This window comes from Chiloscyllium punctatum, chromosome 4 (genome assembly GCF_047496795.1).
Source record: "Chiloscyllium punctatum isolate Juve2018m chromosome 4, sChiPun1.3, whole genome shotgun sequence".
Taxonomy (NCBI): Eukaryota; Metazoa; Chordata; class Chondrichthyes; order Orectolobiformes; family Hemiscylliidae; genus Chiloscyllium; species Chiloscyllium punctatum.
In genome coordinates, this window is record NC_092742.1 from 90,869,667 (window position 1) to 90,893,413 (window position 23,747).

The 23,747-nt window shown below is 40.2% G+C and overlaps 1 protein-coding gene across 5 annotated transcripts in view; it reads left to right on the forward strand.

Moving 5' to 3' along the window:
* Nucleotides 1-23,747, forward strand: part of LOC140476524 (MAX gene-associated protein-like) — a 107,771-nt gene that overhangs the window by 40,766 nt on the left and 43,258 nt on the right. For 3 of the 5 annotated variants that reach the window (XM_072569279.1, XM_072569277.1, XM_072569278.1), the window contains exons 12-17: nucleotides 1,067-1,154; nucleotides 11,839-12,473; nucleotides 12,735-12,990; nucleotides 13,808-14,380; nucleotides 17,872-18,174; nucleotides 20,856-22,105. In XM_072569279.1, coding sequence (XP_072425380.1) covers nucleotides 1,067-1,154; nucleotides 11,839-12,473; nucleotides 12,735-12,990; nucleotides 13,808-14,380; nucleotides 17,872-18,174; nucleotides 20,856-22,105 — 3,105 coding nt within the window. The remainder of the gene's footprint in view (nucleotides 1-1,066; nucleotides 1,155-11,838; nucleotides 12,474-12,734; nucleotides 12,991-13,807; nucleotides 14,381-17,871; nucleotides 18,175-20,855; nucleotides 22,106-23,747) is intronic. The other 2 variants (XM_072569282.1, XM_072569281.1) reach the window with 2 other exon arrangements.

A 23,747-nucleotide genomic window follows, 5' to 3' on the forward strand; every position in this document is an offset into this window, starting at 1 on the left:
ACAACAACCCCAGCAGTGGTGGCTGGTTTCCACTTTACTTCCCCTGTACTTGTTGGCTTATAGGCTACTCTTCCTAATGCTTGGATACCTTAGATTGGCTGCTGTGGTGAGTGTAAAATGATGGCAACACTCTATGTGACCGTGGCAATGCTCACCTCTTATTGCTGCTGATCTCTTGTTTAAGTCAGCAAAAAACATGTGCCAGGGCATACCATTGATAAATAGGACAGATGAAGAGAGCTGTAGGCTGTTGCCTTGGATCAGGCATTTCCTTTTTCTTGCTAACCACCTAGGGAAGAGGCGAATTAGCATCCAAGTCCCTTTCTAAATTACAAATGTGTTCTCATTTGTTTCACCTCCGAGTCCATCTGAAGTTCTCAAAATTGGAAGAAAGACAGTTAGAGAAATCTATGGAAAGAGAGTGCAAGATTTGTATGAATGGTTTGCAAAGGGAATAGAAGACATAAATAAGACATGGGAGTGAACAGATAAGTGTTTGCACAAGGTTGAAGGAAAGATAAAGCAAGGGAGACTTGAGAACATACTCAGAAAAAATAATTTGAACTGGGTAAAGCTCAGAGACCAAAGAGATGAAAAGAAGATAAGCCATGCATATTTGGCTCTTTTATAACCTCCGAAAATCCTAAAGTACTTTACGGCCAACAAAGTATATTTGAACTATAGGCACCGATGTAGGAAACAAGAGAACAAATTTGATCATAACAAACTTCCACAAATGATTCGTGATAATGAAAATAACAGTATGTTTTTTGGGTATTGGTCGAGTGACGTCTATTGGCTAGAATGCAAGAAGAGCTCTCCTGCTTGAAATAGTACCTTGAGACTCTTTCATCCACCTGAGAGATTTACTGTCTGATCCAAAACGTGGCACCTCCAAGTGCAGCACTTCCTCAGTGCTGTAAAAGTACCAAGTCCGATTTTGTGCTCACGTCCTTGGAGTGCAATTTGAACCTACAATTTCTTGAAGATTAGTATTGAGCTACAGCTGCTACCATGTCAGAATTACTTGCGCTAAATTTTCAAGCTGCACCTTTTGTGTTTCTAGGAAAACATTCTATACAGTAAGATTAATAACAAAGAAACATTTGAAGCATGCAAGTTGAAGCACTGCAGTGATTCCAGCTCCAGAGAGGGTAAGGACCACTTTGTGTATATTCTGGAACTGATATGCATATAGTGTAGTAAATCCCAGTAAGTAGAAATGAGATAATTTACGAAAGAATGCTGTAAGAATATGTTCGGAAAATAGGTTTTTGCAGTCTTCTGCCCACTACAATTGCCAAATTTGAAGTGTCACATAACTGAGCCTATGTGTAGTAAAATACCTACACCTAGAGGATCAACTAGTGTTTCTCCTTACTGCAGTATTGCAGCAAAGAATGCACAGACAGTTCCAGGTGGTGTTGAACCATATAAATGCACAGTATCATACCTTATGGTCTTTTTAATTCTATTTCATATACTAGATAACCCAGTGTATTGTTTACTACTGCTCAAGTTGATAAAAAGTTTTGGGAAGACCTGAGGCTGAAGGAAGATGCACACTTAGATAAATGAAAGTTTATGAAGGAGTCTAAAAACAGGATGAGGATTTTTAAACTTGAACATTGGGGGAGCCAGGAGTTTAATGAAGATCACTGATTACTGGAATGGGTCTTAACATTGAATGAAATGCACGCAGCCGACTTTGGAAAAGTTGGGTTTTATGAAGAGTCACAGGCTACCAAATGAAGTGTTGAAATGGTTAAATCTGAAAGTAATGAAGCAATGTAGGAAGATGAAGAGATAACAGTAGGAACCAAAGTTGATGCTGCATAGCTGGAATTGTACACTCTTGAGTGGTTATCGTTTTTGAAGCTCCGCTCAGAGTTGAACAGGTTGCCACGGTTACAGTTTACCCAATCTATCCATAGTGGAGTGAAGTAAGTACTGTGGGAAACCACATTACATTTAGGACTTAAACAGGCCTTGAAAGTTGAGCTGGGCACTTGTCAAGGTAATATAATGGATACTTCTCATCGCAAGTGAGACATTCAAAAGATTGTTTTGGGGAGGTGGATTTTTCCCGCGTAAAGTTGATGATGCCTAGATTTATGCCTGTAGATGCTGTTAGCAATAAGTGACTTGTACATGAGGATATCATGGACCCATTATGAGAAAGCTGATTCCACTTTTGTGTCTGACAGCATCCCAGTGAATTTTATTAAGAACCCTTTGTGTTGGAGGGATTGTATTAGCATGGATAGAGAACTGGCTAATTAATAGATGATAGTGTTGGTATAAGGGGGGCATTTTCAGGATGCCAACTTGTGACAGGGATCAGTGTTGGGAATGCATTCATTTACAATATATATTAATAGCTTGGGAATTCAGAAGATTCACTAGACTAATGCTGGATATGGAGGGACTATCTTATGAGGAGAGGTTGAGTAGGTTGGGCCTGCATACATTGGAATTTAGAAGAAAGGACAACTTTATTGAAACATACAAGATTCTTGGGCTTGACAAGGCAGATGCGGAAGTAATTGTTTCCTCCTTGGGGAGTATAATCTAGTGAGTATAATCTCAGTACAAAATCGCCAATTTAGGATAGATGATGAGCAGTACTCAAAGAGGAGCAAATTTGGAGGATTCTCTAGTAGAGTTTCAGCCACTAAGTATATTCAAGGCTGAGAGACGAAATTTTAATCAGTAAGGGCATCTACAGTAATGGAGAAGAGGCAATGATACGAAGATAGGTGGAGTTGTGGACAGTGAGGAGGGCTGTTGTCGGCTGCAGAGGGACTTAGATATGATGCAGAGCTGGGCTGAGGAGTGGCAGATGGAGTTCAACCCTGCCAAGTGTGAGGTTGTCCATTTTGGAAGGACAAATAAGAATGCGGAATACAGGGTTAATGGTAGGGTTCTTAGTCAGGTGGAGGAACAGAGGGATCTTGGGGTCTATGTACATAGATCTTTGAAGGTTGCCACTCGGGTGGATAGAGTTTGTAAGAAGGCCTATGGAGTATTATCGTTCATTAGCAGAGGGATTGAATTCAAGAGTCGTGAAGTGATGTTGCAGCTGTACAGGACTTTGGTTAGGCCACAGTTGGAGTACTGTGTGCAGTTCTGGTCGCCTCACTTTAGGAAAGATGTGGAAGCTTTGGAGAGGGTGCAGAGAAGATTTACCAGGATGTTGCCTGGAATGGAGAGTAGGTCGTACGAGGATAGGTTGAGAGTTCTCGGCCTTTTCTTGTTGGAACGGCGAAGGATGAGGGGTGACTTGATAGAGGTTTATAAGATGATCAGAGGAATAGATAGAGTAGACAGTCAGAAACTTTTTCCCCGGGTACAACAGAGTGTTACAAGGGGACATAAATTTAAGGTGAAGGGTGGAAGGTATAGGGGAGATGTCAGGGGTGGGTTCTTTACCCAGAGAGTGGTGGGGGCATGGAATGCGCTGCCCGTGGGAGTGGTAGAGTTAGAATCATTGGCGACCTTAAAGCGGCATTTGGATAGGTACATGGATGGGTGCTTAATCTAGGTTAGAAGTTCGGCACAACATCGTGGGCCGAAGGGCCTGTTCTGTGCTGTATTGTTCTATGTTCTATGTTCTAAAACATAGCTGAGGATTATCAGATCAGCCATGAGCTAATTGATTGCGAGAACAGACTCAATGGGCTGAGTGCCCTACTTCTACTCCTGTGTTTTACAGTTTTATAGAAGCACTTTCGAACGTTTTAAAATGTTGAAAGTGGCATATGCATGCAAGCTGTTGTACTAATAAAGGAAACTCCATTTTATGCCTCCTGAGGGGAAGATGGTTCAATATACCACTGGTTACCAGGTACGCATTGGATATTCCTGTGACTTTTCAGTGTCAACTTTATGAAGTAGCTAACATGAAATGGACATCCACTTAATGGCAACCAGGATAGGATCGCTTTAAGCTCATGTCTGGACCTGTGCACTCTGGTTTGGAGTGCAAAGTTGGTACATTCCCCAAATCTGTAAACCTAACCACAAAGTAGCTGAGAGGTCAGATTTTTGTTACAAGGTGGCTGCATTTTCTCAGAATGTCTGCCTTCGTGCACCAGCACTGTATTGAAATTATTTCAAATTATTTAAAACAAAATTTTGTCCCTATACATTCTGCATGCCGTTTATGCTAATTCACGCTCTCCCATCTACCTCCTCATACCCTCCATGCCAATATGTGTGTCTCAGCCCGTCATCATGCACCCTCCTATTGCCATGAAAATGTTTCTTTGCAGAGGAAATATACTTATTCTGAAGTGCCCCCTTTAACTGGGAAAAGCCTTCGCTTCCTTATTGATCTAGCTAGCTTGATTTTCATTATTTAAGTTTAAAGTACTAGTCTTAGACTCACTTTTATCCTGTCATATTGCACAATACCAAATTTAGTAGAACCTGCTGTCTGGTTGGTTTCAGATTATACAACTCTAAGAAGCTGTCTCAATAGCATTCCGTGACCACCTCATCAAAGTATATTGACAATCTGATTTTTCAGTTCATGTAATGATTAAATCATCCATGATTAGTGTTGTCCCTTGATCATAATCATCAATATTTATTTTTACACACTTCATCCTTCGTTGTGGTTACTGTATAGAGTCCAAGGAGCATCCCTACCAGTGACTTCTTTCCTCTACTGTTATTCATCTCCACCCAAACTGATTCTACATTTTGTTCTCCTAAACCAAGCCCTGCCCTTCAACTTTATTTAGTTTCCTATTCATTTTGAATGTCTCCTATTCTTCAACATTCAGGACCCAATCCTCCTTATCCTACCTCCATATCTCCATAATTATCAATCCTATTTATTTACTTCAGACAATCAATTTGCGCACTTGGTTAGAAATATACATATCCTTCGATATAAAGCCTCTAAGTTTAACCTTTTTGTTTTGTTTGTAGCCTAGTCTTGAATTTTGGTGTAGTCTTAGGATTTTCCTTTGTGTTCTTCCCTGCAATTCATTGATCTTCATTTCCCAAATTATTATTTTGTGCTCCTGCCTTTACATTTCCAATTCATTGCATTGACCCGAGCTTGATCCCTCACTCCTATTTAATTTAAAACCCTCTTTGCTTCCTTAGTTCTTTTGCTAAAACACTGAACCCAGATAAGTTCGAGTGCAATCCGTTCCAATGGTGCAGCCCCTGTTTTCCCCGCTCTCAGTGCCCATAAACTGGAACATGCTTCTCCCACAGCTGTGTTTTGAGCCATGTATTTATTTCGCCAATCTTACGTACCTTCTTGCTAATTGGTATCAGGCTGACCTGAGGTTCTACTGTTCAGCTTGGTGTGTGCATCCTCGTACTGTTCAATTAGAGCCTCTTTCCTTGTTCTGTCTATGTCATTGGTACCTAATGAACCATGACAACTTAATTCCACTCCCCACACTTAAAGTCCTACTCTGCCTGAATACTGGCCTTTTTGTCTGTACAGAACTGTCAATATGCCCTGCAATATGCCATCTCAGACTGTTACTACATTTCCTTTATGCTCTCCCCACTTGAATAGATTTGTGTACACCATGCCATGGTCAGTTATATCATCTAATCTCCTATGGAAACAAACTTGTAAACACTTGGAACTGTCAATCCAGTACAGATGATGTTAGGTTGTAAAATCAGTATTGCAACAGAAGTCCTGTGATGGTAGTCTTTGAACCTTAGTCTCCGAGTGAAATAGAAATCACCGGTTTAATTTTGAACCATACAACTTTTTACAAATGATTAAACTTGTATCAGCTTTGACAGTTCCAGTGAGTCTTAATAGTTCTTGATCAGCTTTGGCAGTTCCACTGAATTTATTCACATTTTATGCACAAACATGATCACTTTTACCAATCTCGGAGGGTACCTGGCCTCTCCCAAAAGTGTCTTGAAACCATATCCAAAAGAGTCCTGTAACACTCGAGTAAATCCACAAGGTTCAGGCATACTGTGACGAGATCTAAACTGCTCACTTCAAAATTCAAATATCTAACTCAACAAACTTTGGGAGGAGTGAAATAAAAACAAAGTATTACTTTAAAAACTCAGCAAATGTAGTAGCATCTGTGGAGAGAGAAACAACATTCTGCGTCCAATATTACTCAGAGTTCTAAAGAGTCATATTGGTGTCTCAACATTATCTCTTTATTTCTCAACCTGCTGAGTTTCTCTAGCACTTTCTGTTTGTACTTTTTATTATTTGTGTGCAGAGAAAATTCTGGCTTTCTAATTTGTCTATTAGTCTTTACCAAATTCTAACCTCTGCATTGTTTTCTATCCCCTTTTCTAAATCTGATTTAAAGCAGGCTGCTCCCAATTATATAGGTAAAAACAATGACTGCAGATGCTGGAAACCAGATTCTGGATTAGTGGTGCTGGAAGAGCACAGCAGTTCAGGCAGCATCCAAGGAGCAGTAAAATCGATGTTTTGGGCGAAAGCCCTTCATCAGGAATAAAATGCTACCAAAGTATGCATTGCCACAGATATCATACTTCTGTTGAAAGCACTAAACGATGGCCTTGTTCCAGCAATTAAAATGGGGGTTATAGATACGAAAGGAACAGCTCGAAGTGATTAGCAATACTTGAAATTATATTGTTTCTGAAACATAAGTTCTGTAAGCATTAATTTTTCCTTCACACTTGGTTTTATCTGCTCTATGTTAAAATGAAAATGTTTTTTGAAAAGTTCATTCTTGTGATATGACATTGTGATAAGGTGAGTTATTGTCCATTCCGAAATGCAATGAAAATAAGGTGGTTTGTTTTTATTTCTGAACCGTTCCTGCCAAGTTAAGACAACTGGTGTCCTTGGTCTTTGGTGAATTGGTTAGATTTTTATGACAATAGGTTTGTGGTTACTTTATTGATACTAAAATTTTGGGTGGGACTGAATTAAAAATGTAGGCTGTTATTGAATTCGAACTCATGAAAACTTGATAATATTCTACTACTACTTCATCCTGTAATAATTAGGGTATTTTCGTAAAAAAAATTTAAAGTGGTAAACCTACAATATTATTTATCTACATTTTCATGTCTCTTTTTTTTGTGCACAAATGATGTAGGATGCTTCATTGGCCTATTCAGACCATGTTCCTATACACCGATTTTCAGGGCTCACAAAGCCAGTCAGTGACAAAGAAGCAGAAACTACTGGCTCAAGTTGGCCTTAGATAACACTGCTTGCAGGCCAAGAGGAGCCTCTTCCTGCTGCTTCTAGGAGAGTTTGCTTTCCTACTTCTGATTTATGATCACTGCCATGACTCCTTTAACTTGACAAGATCGCTCAGATCCTGACTTCCTTTTTGCCCAAAACTCTGGCCTGTAAACCATTTTTCACTGACCATCCTTTATGTCCTAGCTGTGGCAACTCCATTACGTTGACTTTCGTGCTCGACAGCTGTTCTAACCATCTTGTTAGTTTGGCCAATTGACAAGCAGAAACTGCAAAAGACCCGCATTCAGGTCTCACCTTTTTTACCATGTTCCCAGCTTTCATATATTTTCTGGCTGTTTTCACCCGTACCAAAGCAACTTGCATTCATATCACTCCTTTAACATCCTAAGACGTTTTTCAAAAGTGACTGCCAATCAATATTTTGCGTCAAGCCACATAGAGAAATTAAGAGTAGCTGGCCAAAGACTTGATCAAATAGTTAAGTTTTAAGGAATGCCTTGAAGGAAACACGCTTTGAGAGCTTTGGAGCTGGATAACTGAAGTGAACGCTGGCATTGGTAAACCTATGAAAAACAAGTGTGGTTAGGAAGCCAGTTTTTTTTTTCATGAGTTGTGTGCATTGCTGAAAGACCAACATTTATTGCCCATCTCTCATAGTCCTTGAAAAGATGGCGGTGAGTCATATTTTTCATCAATGTATGAATTATTAATAGACCACGAGTTGGGCCAGTAGCACTTGAATCAGGAGCCATTTATTACACATCTTTTATAGCTACACAATCAGACCTAGACTGACCCACAGCTCCTGTTTCAGGTCACCTGGCTCACTCTATTGATGGAGCAGCAAACACACCCAAGTGCATACATAACACTGTACCCACTTTATTCAAAAATTCTCATTGATAAACATAAATACATCAATAGTAAATATTATAAACCTATTGTAGCCAACATATGTACATAGTGTGGAATATTTACAAAAACATATGAAGCATTGTGAGCGCCATACCCCCCACCACAATCCCAAGCACTGCTTTCATAGTCTACATTGAAATGATTAATCTCTCAGAGGGATGGTGGTTTTTAGATGAGTCTAAGGAGCCTTTCTGGTGTAGTCTACCACACTTCTAAAAGCTCCTCCTGTTCAGCAGATGTTTTCCTCTGTGACTGGCTGCTATTATCCTTTGAATCATCTGTTTCGTCTCTAAATTTGGCCAACCCTGCCTTGGAGACATATGACTTGGTTGACACCGCAGGTTCCATCTGGCCCATGTCTCCTCTAGACCAGCTCATCCCTGGTCTGCACCTTATACAGCGGCAGTCCTGCTTGAACTACCCCTGTTGCTGGAATCATTTTTCCCTAGACATATTATTTCTGACCAAGACTGTCTCTTTTTCTTTTGTGGAATATCCTTGACTTTGAGATTCCTGCCCTTCCGGCCACCTGTCCCTCTTGATTACGCTGTACCATCTGTCTGGTCTTTTTTGGCCATAGCATAGTTCGTGGCTGGTATTTGAATATGAAGGATGTCAGCAAGCACTTGGTCGTATGTGATGTTATGATATATGCTCAGGAAACTTGTTGATTCACTGACCTATCAAACACTCCCTTTGGAAGGCTTTCAAAAGTTGCTTCAAGGTCTGTACAAGTCTCTCCATCTGGTCATTTATCGCTGGGTGATGTAGAGCGGATCTTGTCTGTCTGACTCCATGATATTTCAGGTATCAACTGTGGACCTTTGTCATTCATAATTTGTTCAGGGATCCTAAGCCTGGCAAATATTTCATCCAGTCGGTCTACTGTTACTTCTGCTGATACCGACTTCAAGACCACCACCTCGGGCCACTTGGAGTGGTCATCCACGTTTGTCCCTCTGCTCCTGTGAAATCACAATTTTCTGCTGCCTTGATAGTTGAGAACATTCCCTTGCGTGAGGGGATGATAACAGCAGCACCTTCCTTACTAATGTGCAGAATTCACATGATACCGCATTCTCCTCAATCTGGGAGTCCATGCTCAGCCACCAAAAATAGCTTCTTGCTATTTCTTCTGCACCACACCAGGGTGCCCTTGGTGCACTTGTTCCAGCAAGTTTTCTTCTTTAATAGGGAAGGAATGTCAACACTCTCGTTGTTCTGGGGAAGGGTTCCAAACACGAACCTTGTCTTCTTGTGATAACTAATAATGTTCAGTCCCAGTTGGATACCTCTGTATCCCTCAGTAGTGGCAGCCCTGATGAGTCATTTGCATTGCTGTGTTTCTCTCTGTATTGGTGTCTGATTTCATATGTGTAGGCTCACAGAGCCAGTACCCATCTCTTTGCTGCTACCATTGACCATATCCTTATATGCAAGCCAAAAATGAAGGTTAGCGGCCTGTAACGGTCAACAGCATGAAGTGCCTGACGTAAAGTTGTTAGGAGAACTACTTAACACTGAAACGATGCCCAGTTTTTATTTTTAACTTCTTGTCACCTGTTCTCGACTTGGGCATAGTTCTCCTCCCACTTTATTAATGACCTTGATGAGAATCCAATGGGCTTCTCCTCCGTTTGGTGAGATGTGTGACAGTCCAATACCAGCTCCATAAGGCAATATGTCACATGCTAACAGTAATGGTAACCTTGGGTTGAAGTGTGTTAACACTTTTGACCTTTTTAAGGCTTGCTTCACCTCGTGGTAAACCTCCTTGCATGGCAAATTCCATTTTCACAGCTGTCCTTTCCTGAGCAACTTATACAAGCATTTTAGTATAGTTGTCAAATGCAAGTCAAGCTTGCTTATAATAATTTTGTAAGTCCCAAGAATGATCTCAGTTGACGCACATTCTCTGATCTAGGGGCCTTCATGCTAACCTCCATCTTGGGCAACTTATGTAGTCCTTCAGTGTTGATTTGATGCCCAAGTACTCAATTAAATCCCTAAAAGAGAACACTTATTTCTCTCTTTTTACTTGTAGACCATACTTCTACAACTTTTTAAGTGTTTCATTGAGGTTTCTCAAATGCTCCTATGAACTCCAGACAACCCACTTAAAATTTGGCCTATGGCATTCTGGAGTAGAGCTGGTGCTGACTTGACAACGAAACAGAGACACCTTTAGCAGAAAAGTCCCTGAGAGTCTGTATTGTTAGCAACAACTGAGACCTCTTCATGGACCTGCAACGGATCCATTTTAGAGAATTTCTTTCCTCCCACCAGTCCTCAGAATAGATCTTTCAAGAATGAGAATGGATGTTGTTCCATGGCCTTAAAAGTCACCACAAATCCTCGCTGCATCATCTGCTTTTAAAACTGGAATACTTGGAGCAGCTCATTCACTAGTGGTTACTGGTTCCAATGTTTCCAGATTCATCGGCTGTTTCAGTTCTGCCTCAACTTCAGACAGCTTTTTTAAAAATTTCTGACCAGCCTGTCCTCTCTCAAAACAAGAACAAAATAGTCCTTTGATTCTTTGAAACATTGCAACTTCAGGTGGTACACACTTTGGAAGCCGGCTTCAAGACCAGGTCTTCTAGTCTGTGGTCTGTAGTTCTTGGGTATAATTGATCATTGTTGAACAATGGCCACCTTTGTCCAGTGAATACTTACGTATTGTGTACTCTGTCATTCTTGCACACCAGAGTAAAATTTCAAATTTGCTGATGATGCCCAACTTGGGAGTTGTGGCAAACATTGATGACTGACATAAATTGACTGCACCAGGACATGGCTATTCCAATGGGCACTCAAGTGGCATGTGGAACTTAATTCAGAAAAGTGTGAGGTTTAAGTTTTTGCAAGAGAGATATTTAGCCTAATTATTGACTTAATGAATGGCACAGAGACTGGGATGTTCCTTGAAGTGGCAGGAAATATTGAAAGAGTAGTAAAACATTTAGGATCTTGGGTTTTTATCTTTATAGATTGTGTGCTAAAGCAGATAGGTTGTGCTGATTCTCTATTAAGTTTTAGTTAGGCCCGAACTAAAATATTGCATCCAGCCTGGTCCCCCACACTTCATTAAAATGTGAGGGGACACATTTAGACACTGCAGAGGGGACTTAACAGAATGGTTCTAAGGATGAGGACATTTCAGGAATAAAGGACAGATTTTAACCACAAGGTGAGGTGATAGAGACTGGTGGTGGAAGTGAAGACTATTAATGATTATCTAAAGGAAATTGAATGGTTATTTGAGTGAAATACATTTAGTGAGATGGAAATAGTGGTGGAATTAGACTAACTAGATTGCGCAGAATTGATGAGTTGACTTGTCTGCTGTACTGCTTTTAGATTTTCAATCTTCTCATTTAACTTGGACTGTTCTATTTGAATTTCTTTCCTATATCAAGAAATTTAATCTGACTTCAACCACTCTCTGGGAAAGAATTAAGGAATAATCTCCGAATAAGATGTTGTAAAGTATTGGGAGAGTTGTTTGCTTACAGACATCTAATAGTTTATTGATGGCTTCTGGTTGTTAAAACGTATCTGAGTAGTGAAGACATTTTTAAAAGTGAGGAGACCTTAACAATTGTGATCTGAATTATATCACCAAAAGTTGACCTTTATAGAGATTGTGTTATGTGTATGACCTGAGCATATCATTCAAAACTCTTTTTAAAAAATCAAATCATTTTGTTTGGCTTATCTAGTGTTGGACTTTGAGAAATTGGAAGATTCTGAGAGCGATTCAATGTCACCAAATCCTTCTGAGATGTGCAAATCAAAGAAGACCCAGGATATGGACTTGGAAGCGCAATGTGATAGTCCTCAGAAAGAGCCTGCAGAATGTCCATCAGCAGAGCAACGGACAGCGGAGTCTAAAAATGCACCTAAGCTGATTGAGATAATTTCAAACTGTAATTGGGAAGCAGAGCGTGCAAATATCCTTAAAGTGATTGCATGCCACACCGTCAATAAAGGGACTTCGGAGAAAATATATACTGGGAACTTCCTTGTTGAGATCATGTCAAATTGTGAAAACAACCAAGTCCTTTCACCTGAAGGTGTACCGATTTATAGCTCCTTAGTGAAGATTACTCAGCCAGGAATCAGGGAGAGAGAAGGAAAAATGTCAGTTCACACGATGTCCATTCAGAAGGTCTCCCAATCCTCTGAGCGCAAGCTGCCTGAAACACGACCAATTGCACCAAAAGAAACACCTAACAGTCACATTACAGGGAAAAGTCCGCTAACCAGCTTTCATTTAAGCTCGCAAGTGGTTAATAAGGGAAAGCCAGTATATGATGCTGATTTGCCTGCTTCCAATAAGACCGGCTTGATCCAGGTATGTAGAAGGAGGGGAGAGGAAGGTGATGTAGTTCACATACAAATGAGATATTACAGCTTTAAGCTGTAAGTGAAATGAAGTACTATTAATTCATATAAAACAAATGTAAACCAAGTTAAATATTAATTTCCGTAAAATATTTTTGAATTTTAAAATTATTTCTGTTGACAGACTTTCCTATCACTGATTTGGGACCGTTTTGGGACTGTTGAACAAGTTTTCCCATTTCTCTATTTTGTCTTTATTTCTTTTGATTAGGTCAGTGGAAATGAAAATAGTGAGACAAAGTTGACACTAGGTCAGGTTGGAGCACTGCATTCAGTTAATAAGGTGATTGCTAACCTTAAAAGAACATTGAAGTCCACTGAATTATTTGAGAAACCTTTCTCAGAAACAACTATCTCTTCAAACACAATTCAACCTGCCTTGAAGCAACCAATTTCTTGCACCATATCCATTGACAGCAAAGAATCTCAAAATACCATTGATGCTACTTCTGGTAACAAAGCCACAGGTAAGGATGATTCCTGAAAAAATTACAGATCAACAAACCATGGATTAATAGTTAATTAGAAGTAGTGAAAAATGCAGGGATCTAAATGACATGGAACAGAACATGATGGCCATGTGTTAGATAATTGTAATTTAACTCAAATTAGAAAAAATTTAAAGGTTGAATCTCTTTTTCAAGTAATGTTATGCTACTCATTCTTTGGGTTCCCTGGGCCAGATAGTGTATGGGCTGTAACGGGGCATTCCTCCATAATGTCATTGAAGGACATTGCACTTTAAAGTAACTCCTGGCATTGTCTTCCCCCAGGAGATTAGCAAAACTCAGCACCACCAGGAACAGTGCTGCGCAAAAATAGAGGTTTATACTACATTGTTTGGAGTAGTAAAACTAGTGGACATGAGATGATTAAATTGTGTTGAGATAGTTGACTTTTGTTATGGTGTTTTCTGTTGTCTGGTTTAGATGGGGAGTTGGTCTTTTAATGCTTCAATGTTTACAGAAGGAGCACAGTAGTGAATAGTAAGATGGAACGTCTAAGGATGCCATAATGTCAGAACTACAGTTGAAAGCCACATTTCTCAAGGTCAATTAGAAACGGGCAATAAATGGTGGTTTAGCCATTCTTCTTTATCGACCAGTTCCTAGCCAATCTGACCAGCTGCTGGACAGGATAGCTAGGAGCAGGAGGGTTAGCATAATAATAATTGAAATAAGATTGCAATTTACCATGCTCCTGACACTTTCTGCGCTATTCATTACAACCAGGTATCAATTTTTTTGTTTTTACTTATTCTGCACCTTCCTTTCTTGTTTTCAGGCAGTCATGCAATACCTGATAGCTACACTCGCCTTGTAATAAAGAAAGATGGAGGTCTGCAAAAGTCGAATTCCTGCTTCAGTTCATTGCAGCCAGTGCTTGGTAGACAGCAGGGTGGCACTCCATTGTCCACATTACCAGCAGTCAGCATTACTACACCAACTGGTACTTCTCTTATATCAACATTAGTGGTTATGGCAGCTGCCCCAAACTCACTCCCTGTTATAGGTCAATCACAAAGCAATAATTTGTCGGTTTCAATAACCACTGGTAACTGCTCCCCAAAGAACTCTCAGACCACAGGTGCTATAGGGCCACCATCTTCTGCACTACTGGCAGTAAAGAGACTTTCAGAGCAGAGAGATGTATCTACAAGTGAAGTTGAAACTCCTGCGAAAAATACAGCAACAACTCTAGTTGCAGTGATATCAGCAAGTGCTTCAGGAGTCAGGACAATGTTATCTCCAGTGATCTCGCCCAGCTCCTCTACCATGACCACTGTTGCTCTAACCAATACTGTGAATACAAAAACAACCATAATGTCAGTATCAGCAACACCAAATAATACCACAGGTATGCTTCACTTTTATTTATATAGCTGTACAATTGGCATTTGAGTTAGATTTCTGTTTGTTTCATTGTAAGATTCAAGATCACTGATGAACAGGGCACTTAGAGAAAAGAGGAAATCTTAACACCCTGGTCTGTTGAGGGCTGAGAAAGTTCAAAATAGTGAAAAGCCTTAACCTGGGCCTGCCACAATTCTATCTACTTTTGATTTGATGTAACATGGAGGCTGGCGAGTAATCTAATCTTGGGAGGCAGACTGGTGATTTTAACATGTTAATGTACCCGGAGCTCCAAATTTTAGCGACACTTTGGACTTCAACAGCTGTCGATTGGGTTTCCTAGGACTTGGGAAATCTGGCAACTGAAGAGAAGAGAAAACTGCCATTTCAAGCAGCTAAGTGCTTTTCCAGGATTGTGTACTGAAATTTTTTCCTATCAAATCTTTCAAAACAGATCTGAATCTGTTCGATTGCCATTACACACCCACATCTTAAAACATCCTTATTCAGCCTGAGATGGTTGCTGGATGGAACTCAGCAAGGCAATCACCATATCCGGATTTTCCCAGTTGCTGCATTCTGTAAATGTTGGAGTAAAAATGCCCATTTGAAATCCTTAATCCATATCCCCGTTATGTTATGCATTCCTTGTGTTGCTGCTGTTCTCCTCTCACCTACCCGCCCCCTATTTTAATCTTGCCTGCACGCTGCAATGAGATTAGAGCTGTAGACATTCTTAAAGCTTGAGTCTTGGTTTTAGCCAGTTTGTCTCAAAAGCAATTTATTCAAATAAAAGTAAAGTACTGCAGATGCTGAAGATCTGAAATAAAAACAAAGTGCTGGAGAAACTCAGGTGTGACAACATCTGTGAAACAAGAAAGAGTTCACCTTTTAAGTCTAGTATGACTTCTAAAGAGTTCTTGAATTCAGTGTTAACTCTTTCTCCACAGATGCTGCCAGATCTGAATTTCTCCCAACTTTTGCTGAATTTATTTGAGAATGCTTAAAAGTTCTGTGAACCTAATACTTTACATAATGTGGCAACACTCAAAATGTTTAGTGTTGCCGATGGATTGAGTGCCTATGTCCAAAATGTAGTGTGTTCCTGAAGTAAACTATTCAAGGAAAATTAAAAAGTATAATTTAGTTACAGGAACACACATCAAAACCATTCAGTGGTGCAGTCTCAACTTCTGCTTTGCCAATTACTAATAATTCTAACTTGTTGATGAGAAAGCATAAAGGAAAGCCTGTTAGCTTTTAGTCACTACTTCAGGGGAAACATTCCCTGATATCAAACTCCAGGTTTCTTTTGTCATTTAATTATGTGATATAGAATTTGCTGGATAGGCCAGCATTTCTGGTGCCGATCACCCTTGCGAAGTTGATGGTTAGTTTCTTCCTTGAACTGCAGTTTTGATCTCGTTATTTCAGAAAGGATATTATTGCCTCGGAGGAGTGCAATGAAAAATTATACTTGGGATGGGTTGGGAGAGACCTATGAATAGAGTTTGGGCAAACTAGATCTGTATTCTAGACCTGAGTTTCAAAGAATGAGCAGTGAACAGTACTGCAAGATTTCAGGTCATTCTTGGTCCAGTACCTCATAGTGCCACCAACTAGCATTCTGTTCAGCATTAAGGGCAGCGCGGTGGTTTAGTGGTTCGCTCTGCTACCTCGCAGCACCAGGGACCCAGGTTCAATTCCAGCCTCTGGCAACTGACTCTGTGGAGTTTGCATGTTGTCCCCATGTCTGCATGGGTTTCCTCCTACAGTCCAAAGATGTGCAGGTCAGGTGAATTGGCCATGTTAAATTGCCCATAGTGTTGTTGGGTCGAAGGGCCTGTTTCCACACTAGGGAATCTAATCTAATCTCATTGAGACTTGCATCTACTGTTTATCCCTTTAAGTATTCTGTAAGTAAGATGTTTACCTTGATTGAGACATCTAGAACCAAGAGAAAAAAATTAATATAAGGGGAATGCATTTAGCACTGAGGTAAGGGTAGCACATGTTGTTTGAAGTTCTCTATCCTAGAAGACTGTGGAAGTTCAGCTTTTGAGCGTATTTAAAGTGGAGGTTGATAAATTTCTGATGGTCAGTGGTGTAAAGGGTTATGGGGAAAGTGTGATAAGAAGCATTGAAGGTTTTGGTCAGCTGTGTTTGTATTAAATGGTGGGAAATGCTCAAAAGGCTGGTTTATTTCTGTTCCTAACTGATGCAAGCTCCAGTGACAGGTGCACATACACTACTGTTTAAAGAGGGAGTGTCAAGATTCTGACCTAGCATCTTGCTATTCCTTCACATAATTCCACATCAAGATGATGTGTGACTTAGGGAACTTGCAGGTGATTGTGCTTCCTTGTATCTGCTGCCCTTGTCAGAGGTTTTGAAGGAGTTGTGTTGAATTGCTGTAGTGCATCTTGTAGATGTTACACACTCATGTCACTGTATTGTACTGAATAGCGTGAATGTTGAAGATGGTAGATGGGATGCCAATCAACTAGGTTGCTGTGTCCTTCGTTGCTTTGAGTACTTTTGGAGCTATAGCCATCCAGGAAAGTGGAGAGAATTTTCCTCATGCTCCAGAGTTGTATCTTGTAGTTGGTGAACAGACTTTGGGGTTAGAAGGTGAGTTACTCACTTCAATATTCCTAGCCTCTGACCTGCTTTTGTCTGATTAGGATATTGACTCCAAGTGGATTCAGTAATGGTAAGATCTTTGAATGTCAAGGGAAACTGTTAGATTCCTCCTTGTTGGAGATGACCTGGCACTTTGCGATGTAGGTATTTTGTCACTTGTCACTTGCCACTTCTAGCTGAAGCCAAAATGTATCTGGGTCTTGGTGCATCAGGAAAAAGATTGCTTCAGTATCTGAGGATGTGTGACTAGTACTGAACACTTTGTGATCATGGGTGAATGTCTCCACTTCTGCCTTTATGGTGGAAGAAAGGCCATTATTGAAGCAGTTGAAACTGAGGAGCTCCTGCAGTATTGTCTGAGGCTGAAATAATAGATCTCCAGCATGTATAGTTATCCTCCATTGCTAGCTCCACTTTCCACCCACTGGACTGGGCCCAAGATGATTTGGTTCCTCAATATTTTTAAGTTCCTCCTAGTAATTATAGCCTCAAAAATCTCAATTTAGTCCAAGAAAGTCTGCCACCTATAAAGATATATAAAGGTTGTATACTTTCAGTGGCTCTGAATATTAGTTTAGGATTTATTTCACTAAGTGCACCATTATCTCTGTAACTTTGCTTTTCCCTTACTTTCCTATCATCTTGACAATTTTCTTTCCTACCCTGAAGAGCTTGCCTGTGTGTTGCCACTGTTCGACAAATTCTGACCAACTCTCTTTGGTACCTCACTGCAGAGCTGATTCTTCCACTTGTGCATTATTTAAGACATGTCTTTACATCAGCATTTCTATAATTGTAACTAAATAGATTTGAGTGAATCAAACTAACTAATGTGGTGTTTTGTTATGTCAGGGATACCTAGACAGCCTGAAGCTGCCAATTCAGTTACATCTGATTCTTCTAAAGCTGTGAAAACCAATGGACCACGGTTGCTTTTGATCCCAGCACAGTCTGGAACATCTTCTATCCGGCCTGTCCAGAACCTGCAACTCTCACCTGGGCAGAAATTGATACTACAGCCCCTAAAATGTCCAGATGGGAACCTCTTCCGACATCCAAATGGCCAGATCATTCAACTTGTGCCTTTAACAAATGTTGGTTCTGGGGCTCGTCCAAATCTCCACCAGATGGTCACACTTAACCTACGGAATCCAGGTGAATTCAGTCTTCAAGTCTTAGTACGGACTTGTTAAATTCACTTTTCATTCAAAAAAGATATCCTTATTTTGAAATAAACCCACAGCTTGCTTAATGCAAGACAAAAGAACTGCTGCAAAGGATTCTGGCAGAGATCTTGCCTTAGTGTGTCTCTTAACAAAGTGAATACTTTGGCAACCATTGGTGATGATTGGCACCTGTTATTGATGAAATGTTAGAGGGCACATTGTCAAATAAGTATGAAGTCACAGAATAACTTAGCTTTAGGGGGAGAAGACCATGCTTGGCAAGTGAACTGTGGAGTTCTTCAAACTCCATGGATATTGTTTGAGATTTTGCCAAGAAATTTGTTACAGTGCCACGTGAGCCTAGTTCTCATTGTAGAAAAGCATATAACTGTTGAATGGTTAAAAAGTTGGTTTCACAACTGGTTGTATCAAAGGAGCTGCTTTGGAATGGCATTTAACTACGTAAGGAGTGTTTCAAAGATTGATGCTGGGATCTTTTTTGGATATGGGGATAGAAATGAAAGTACCTATTTGCCACCAATGTATCAAGAAGAATTGTAAATTGAAGGGATGGAAACATATCCATTTCAAGTTAGGAAGTTGAGAAATGATAAATAAAATCTATTGTTCTTTCTAAATTTAAGCTAATGCCTGATAATGTAGACCGTCTTCTCCTCCACATGCCACATCCCTCCCAAAAACATTTTTCTTCCACCACCCGCTAGAGGGAATTGTCTATCTACAGCAGCCCTAAGCATTCCTTTAATCATAGTAAACAACGGAATTAGACACCCTTTTCTGTACGTCAGTTCAATTTTTTTTGTCATTAAATGATTTTAACTCCTACACCTTTTCCCATTAAAAATAGGCCATTTGTCTTATCAGTGTGAAACTTGAAAGGGTTCAGAAAAGATTTAGAAGAATGTGCTACAGTTGGAGAGTTTAAGATAAAGGGAGAGGCTGGGGCTATTTTCCCTGGACTGTCTGAGGCTGAGCGGTGAGCTTATAAAGGTCTATTAAATCATGAGGGGCATGGATACGTTGAATAGCCAAGGTCTTTTTCTTGGGGTAGGGGAATCCAAAACTAGATGGCATAGGTTTAAGGGGAGGGAAATTTTTAAAAGGCACCTGAGGGGCAATTGTTTCACGCAGAAGGTGGTGTGTGTAAGGAATGAGCTGCCAGAGGAAGTGGTGGCGGTTGGTATAATTACAATATGTAAAAGATATCTGGATAGGTACACGAATAGGAAGGCCATAGAGGGATATGGGCCAAATGCCGGCAAATGGGATTAGATTAATTTGGGATATCTGGTAGGCATAGACGAGTTGGACCAAAGGATCTGTTTCCATGCTGTACACCTATATGTCAATAAGCCAGCCTTGTTGTTCAAGCTAATTATGACTCATCACCTAACTTTTATTGCTATTTTCCCCCAATATTTCCATATCCCCTGACATTAGTATCCAGAAATCCATTTATTTTTTTCTTGAACAGACTCCACAATTGAGCTACAAGGAGCAGAGAATTCCAAAGATTCACCATCCTCTGAGGAAAGTAATTCCTGCTGAAATGTTCTGAGATTGTATCCCTCCGTTCTGGGCTCACCAGCCAGAGGAAGTGTGTTTCAATGCAATTGTTTCTCATTCTTCAACTCTAGATCCAGTTTTCTCAATCACTCCACTTGAGATGCTCCCACCATCCAGCTGGAACTGGAAATGGTGTTGAAACATTGGTTTACACATGAATGTTGGGTGTAATGCTGATCCTTCAGAGAGCATTGTTTTATCCTAATTGGATCAATGTGAAGGAAAGTAATCCTCCTAATACGTAGGAATTGTATGAGATTTCAGTAGTAGATTCTGTATTCCGTTTTTAAACTGAGTTAGCCAGATGGACATAAGTAATCTTATTAGTATCGTGTGTCTGTTCTGTAGAGAATTATCTTTTGTTTCGAAGTAAAAAACATCTCAAAATGGTAGGAAAATACTCTAACTGCCATGAGTGACATAAATCAGATAAGTCTTCATTCCCACTTTTTGCATATTTTATCATATAAATGAGACTTTCATGCTAAATGTTGCTACATTTGAGTGTTCCAGTGAACGATTGCTGAATCATCAAAAGTGATTATTCTCCCAAATAAGAGTACAGCTTAATTTCGGTTCTAGAAAAAAATCTGATCACAACAACGAAGATATTGCAATAGTGCAAATAGAAACTTCATGGGATTTTAATTGTTAGACTTTTATGATTACCTCTAAAGAAGTAGATATGGGGAAACAAAGATTTGATTTGCACAAAAATAGAAATTGCTGGAGAAACTCAACAGGTTCTGGCAGAATCTGTGGAAAGAAAACAATTAATGTTTTGAGTCCAGTAACCGTTCTTCAGAAGGTTGGTCACTGGACTCGCAACTGTTTTCTATGCACAGATGCTGCCAGATCTGTTGAGTTTCTCCAGCAATTTCTTTTGTGTTTCAGATCTGCAGCATCCTCAGTTCTTTGTTTCATTGCAAAGATTTGATAGTGAACTCAGAGGGACAGCACTACAAGAAGGAATGTGTAGTACACCCCGACATGTAATAATATATAATTAGATTTGTGTAAACTTTTACTTCCAGCGTGGAAATCTTGAAATTCTTTAGTTAACGATTTCTTTTCACACTTCAGGTTCCACAGGAGGAATCCGCTTCCCTACACCTACAAAAGCTTCTGCAGCACCTCCCAGTAGTAACGTTCCACCTCGTATTGTTCAACAAGGGATAATACCACAAAGAGGAAGGCCACGTATTATTCCTTTTACAAAAGCCATTCCTGTTGCATTAAAGGTGTCTTCTGTTGCTACGCCTGTTAACCCTGTGGGCATGGCTGTTCCCATTGTAACCACACCACAGACAAAGCTTATAACTGTTAATGCAGCCAGTAATCCTGTTGATACAACTAGTAATCCTGTCTGTGCGGGCAATCTGGTTCCCTTACAGCCAATGGGATTTGCTTTGCTACAGTTACCACCAGGACAGAAACTTTTACCAAACACCATCATAACCACTGGGGGGCCACTGAGGTTTGTGAGTCCTCAACCTGGTGTGCCTTTGACTGAAAAAACAGACAGTGAGAAAAGCAGTAAAGGAGAGGAATCTGAGAACATTTCCAACCAGGATAGCAATAGCATCTCAGAAGAACAGTTGACTGAAGCTGGCCTTGAAGATATTCATGTTGCAGGCTCTGAGCTTGTTGAAACAACGGTGACTGAAAATTCTCCTGGAGAGGACCATATATGTGCTGACGCTTTACCAGAAGCTAAACTGGGAGACAAGTCTGAAGCAGCACATTCCTCCCCTTCCTTAAGTGAGTTGGATGATGAGGTGGAAGCTGATTCTTTGGACCAGAAAGCTGGGCTAGAAAAGTCCACCCCTGCAGAGTTGGCTGACCATTCGTACACCAGTGAAATGCACAATATGAAAGAAAATGAGAATGGAAGTTCTTTTGTAGAGCTGGCTGACCACTTGTACACCAGTGAAATGCACATTGTGAAAGAAAGTGAGAATGTAAGTTCTTTGCAGGAGAATGCTCTGGGACCTGGCAAAGATTTGGTTGCTGAACAAGATGCCTCAGAATCTAACACTCTAACAATTGGAAAGAAACCAGATAATCCATGCAGTACAAAAGAGCAAAATGACCTGCAACATGAGAGAATGCAGATGAAGACAAAAAGCTGTAGTAGAACAACTGCTTCTGATACTTCCTTTAAGTGTGAAGAAGATATCCAAAATGATTCAGAAAGTGAGGAGTTTATGGACCTTGATTTAGATATGCAGTATACAAACAACCTGGAATCAGATAAAGATACAGACTCTCCGAGTGACATGGAGGATGGTGAGATTCCAAGTGATATAGAGGAGATCGATATTGAGAAAATGGTGAGTGCTTACTTTAGTCGGTAACACAATAACTGGCTTCACATTATCTCACTATTTATATTTTACTATTGGAGTAATGTTGTTATTGTTCCCATTAGTTGATGGGTTGTGGTAGCTCATTTTTAATGTTGAAATTTGGATTCTATGGACATAAAGCGTGAATCCATTAAGGAACATTTGGGTAACAACTGACTGTTTCCAGTTGTGCTCACAAACTGAGAATCGTCTTTCCTCCAAGTAGGCATCCAGATTATTTGAGGATGCCAAACCATAACCACAATTTAGCGTTAGGCAGGTCAAGAAGGCACTCCTCAATTCTAGCTCAATTGCAGTGAATTTCTGCTGTACCTTTTGTAGATGATACAAACTGAGGGTCAGGGTATCAGTTGTTTGGGTGTGGTTGTTTATAAATGTGGTGCAAATCAAGTACGCTGCTTTGTCCTGGATGCTGTCAAGCTTTGTGTTGTTGGAGCTACATTTATCCAGGCACATGGGGAGTATTCCATCATTCCATTCCGGAGTTGTGCCAGAAGGTGAGTTACTGTTACACGATTCCCAGCCTCTAATATTTTCTTGTAGCCATAGGATTTGTATGACCAATCTAATTCATTTTTTACCCAGTGAAAGCTCCCAGGATGATGATAGTGGAGCTGCAGCAATGGTAATGCCATTGACTGACTGTCAAGAGGTTAGATTTTCTCTTGTGGGGGGTGGTCATTACCTGGCATCCGGTGCCAGTGTTACGTCTCATCAGCCTGGATATTGTTTAGGTCTTCCCACAAAGGAACATAGTCTGCTGTAGTATCCAAGGAGTCCTAAATGGTGCTGAACATTTGTGCAGATTCCCACTTCTGACCTTAGAGGGAAGATCATTGAAGCAACTGAGCTTTTGTCCTTGGATGCTACATTGAGTAACTCCCATAGTGATGTCCTGGGACTGAGATGACTGACCAGCAACAACAACTTTTGTGCTAGGTTTGACTCCATTTGGTAGAGTTTTCCCATTTCCCACTTACGTTAGTGCTGCTTGGATGGAAAATGCATGAAGGAGTATAAATCCTTAATTACCTGTATAATCAAAAACGCTTTCATTTGACTCCCGTGTAAAAGGGAAACATCTGTATTGCTGTATGTTCTCCATGGGTTTACTGTTACTCAGTAACCTGTGACATGATGCATCTTTGGTTCTTCAGTCACACTGGTACTACATATAGTAAAGCTAGCAAGGTGAAGCTTCTCGTGCAAAATTTAATTCTTTAGTTGCACAGTCACCAAGAAATCATTTAATAATAGGGATCCAATTCAAAAACATGTTCTCATTGATTGAGGATACATTCTTGGGTACCAGCTCTTTGAAAGATGTTTGTCATCAATAATAAAAGGAAAATACTTTGGATACAGATTAAAGAAATATTTGAATTGTTGAAAGCGTTCAGAAAAGATTTACAAGGATGTTGCCAGGATTGGAGGGTTTGAGCTATAGGGAGAGTCTGAATCGGTTAGGGTGTTTTCCCTGGAGTGTTGTAGGCTGAGGGGTGACCTTTATAGAGATTTATGAAATCATGAGGGGCATGGATAGGGTAAATAGGTAAGGTCTTTTCCCCTAGGTTGAGGTGTCCAAAAGAAGAAGGTGTAGGTTTAG